Raw genomic sequence first — 2,110 nt, 5'->3', positions numbered from 1 at the left:
CACTCTGTCGCCCAGACTGGAGTGCAGTGGCCGTTCCCGGCCACCACAGCCTCGACCTGCAGGGCTCCGGCGATCCTTTCGCTTCAGCCTTCCAAGTAGCTGGAACTACAGGCGCCCGCTACCAAGCCTGGCTGATTTTTTGATTTATTGTAGAGATGAGGTCTCACCAAGTTGCCCAGGCAGGTCTCAAACCCGCGAGCTCAGGCAATCCATGCTTGTTTTATTAATGACGGCCATTCTTACTGGGGTTAGGTGGTATCTCAGTGAGGTTTTGATTTGCATTTTTCTGATGATTAGTGAGGCTGAGCACTTTTTCATGTGACTGTTGGCTGCCTGTATATCATCTTTTGAAAAGTGTCTATTCATGTCTTTTGCTCACTTTTTAATGGGGCTGTTTGTTTTTTTTTTTCCTTTCAGCATGTTTGAGTTCCTTATAGATCCTAGATGTTAGTTAGGCCTTTGTTAGATATAGTTGGCAAATAGTTCCAAACTTTAGTAAGTGCCTCTGGAGACAATGAAATTAAGGATTTGTCGTGATCACATCTATGTTTTAGGAAGAAATTCTGCTGGAAGTGTATGAGATAAAGTTACAGAAGGAAGAAATTATAGGGAGGAAAATTATTGAAGAGATATTGTAAAAGGCCCATAAGTTATTATACCACTCAGTCCTGGCCTGCATGGAGTTTACATTCAAGGTGGAAACCTTTCATAGGCTCATTTTCAAAAGTCCTCACAACTCTGAGATTTAAGAGAGATACTGTCTCATTTTTCTGAATAGAAAATTGAGGCTTAGAGTGATGAAGCAACTTGTTAAGTCAGTAGTCAACAAGAGTAAGAACATCTGTGGATTTTGGTGTCCTCAGGAGGTCCTGAAGCCAATACTCTGTGAATAATGAGGCACAACTGTATATATTTATGTGTATATATTATAAACACATATATGGGAGTGCCCAAAAGTATATACACATTTTAAGTATGATGTTCACTCAAAAGATGACATTAGTCAAATTAATGCTAATGTCACCATGTCAGGTAGGATAGTCAAAGAAAATGGCAGCACAGTTGAGTGACTGGCATACTACACATTGCTACCATAATTTAATTCAGCTTCAAGAAGTAATACATAGATAGCATCTCTTAAAATGTGTATACATTTTTGGCACCCCGTCAAATTATATATCACATTTATTCAGTACTACTTGTGTTAAGCACCATTCTGAGTAAGAGCACAAGTCTTCCTCTACATTCCAGTGTCTTCCTACTCTGATAATTTAATCACCAAGATATAGCTGTTCAAACTAAGAGTACTTTGTGATTTTGATAAATTGAGAAAGACAAATTCATTTATCAATTATCATATATTACTGTTTTACATTTTATAATAATGTCTTTATATCTTTGAAACAGGAAATTTCAAGATACAGCAATGGGACATGGGCAGACATGATTTCCTTGAATCTGCTCCTGGTTTGGGAATGTTTGTCACTGTTACAGCTTACAATGATGAGGTAAAACATTCTTTTATGTTTTGTTTCATTTGCTAAAAATTCATGAACCATTTAGCCCGAAAAGTTTTGAAAGCTCTACACAAGCACTCATTAATCAGCATAAATATTTTTAAAGTACGTAGCACTGTATAAAGGCATGGCACAAAAAAGTAGAAAGTGCCTGCCTTCAATGAACCTCTAGTTTTTTTTTTTAATCAATATTTTTTATTATGATGTTGTGGGGTGCATTTAAGGGTTAGGTATACAATTACATTTCATTCAGGCACCCTGTTGATAAGAGGTGTTTCCCCGTCCCCAGACAGATATTTGCTACTGTTAATCCCATCTCCCTCCCCCGCCCATAGTTTCCCAGTACCGTCAGTCATTTTCTTATAGTATTACATTGGATGTTCAAGGTCCATTATATGAGTGAGAACATGTGATACTCGGATCTTTGTTTCTGTGAGAGGTCACTCAGTATTTTAGACTCTAGTTCCATCCAGGTTGCTGCAAAATTCATGATTTTGTTCTTTTTTATGGCTGTGTAGTATTCCATCGTGTATATGTACCACATTTTTTAAAATCCAGTCCTCTTTTGATGGACAGCATGGTTGCTTCCAGGT

General features: G+C 37.8%; 1 protein-coding gene across 1 annotated transcript in view; it reads left to right on the top strand.

Moving 5' to 3' along the window:
* The window catches only part of LOC110595398 (transmembrane emp24 domain-containing protein 11), a 40,508-nt gene that overhangs the window by 25,200 nt on the left and 13,198 nt on the right, over positions 1-2,110 (top strand). The window contains exon 2 of the mRNA XM_021710918.1: positions 1,408-1,508. Coding sequence (XP_021566593.1) covers positions 1,408-1,508 — 101 coding nt within the window. The remainder of the gene's footprint in view (positions 1-1,407; positions 1,509-2,110) is intronic.

This window comes from Carlito syrichta, unplaced genomic scaffold, assembly GCF_000164805.1.
Source record: "Carlito syrichta isolate Samal-C Ts95f unplaced genomic scaffold, Tarsius_syrichta-2.0.1 Scaffold301644, whole genome shotgun sequence".
NCBI lineage: Eukaryota > Metazoa > Chordata > Mammalia > Primates > Tarsiidae > Carlito > Carlito syrichta.
This window is presented reverse-complemented; position numbering and strand designations above follow the sequence as displayed.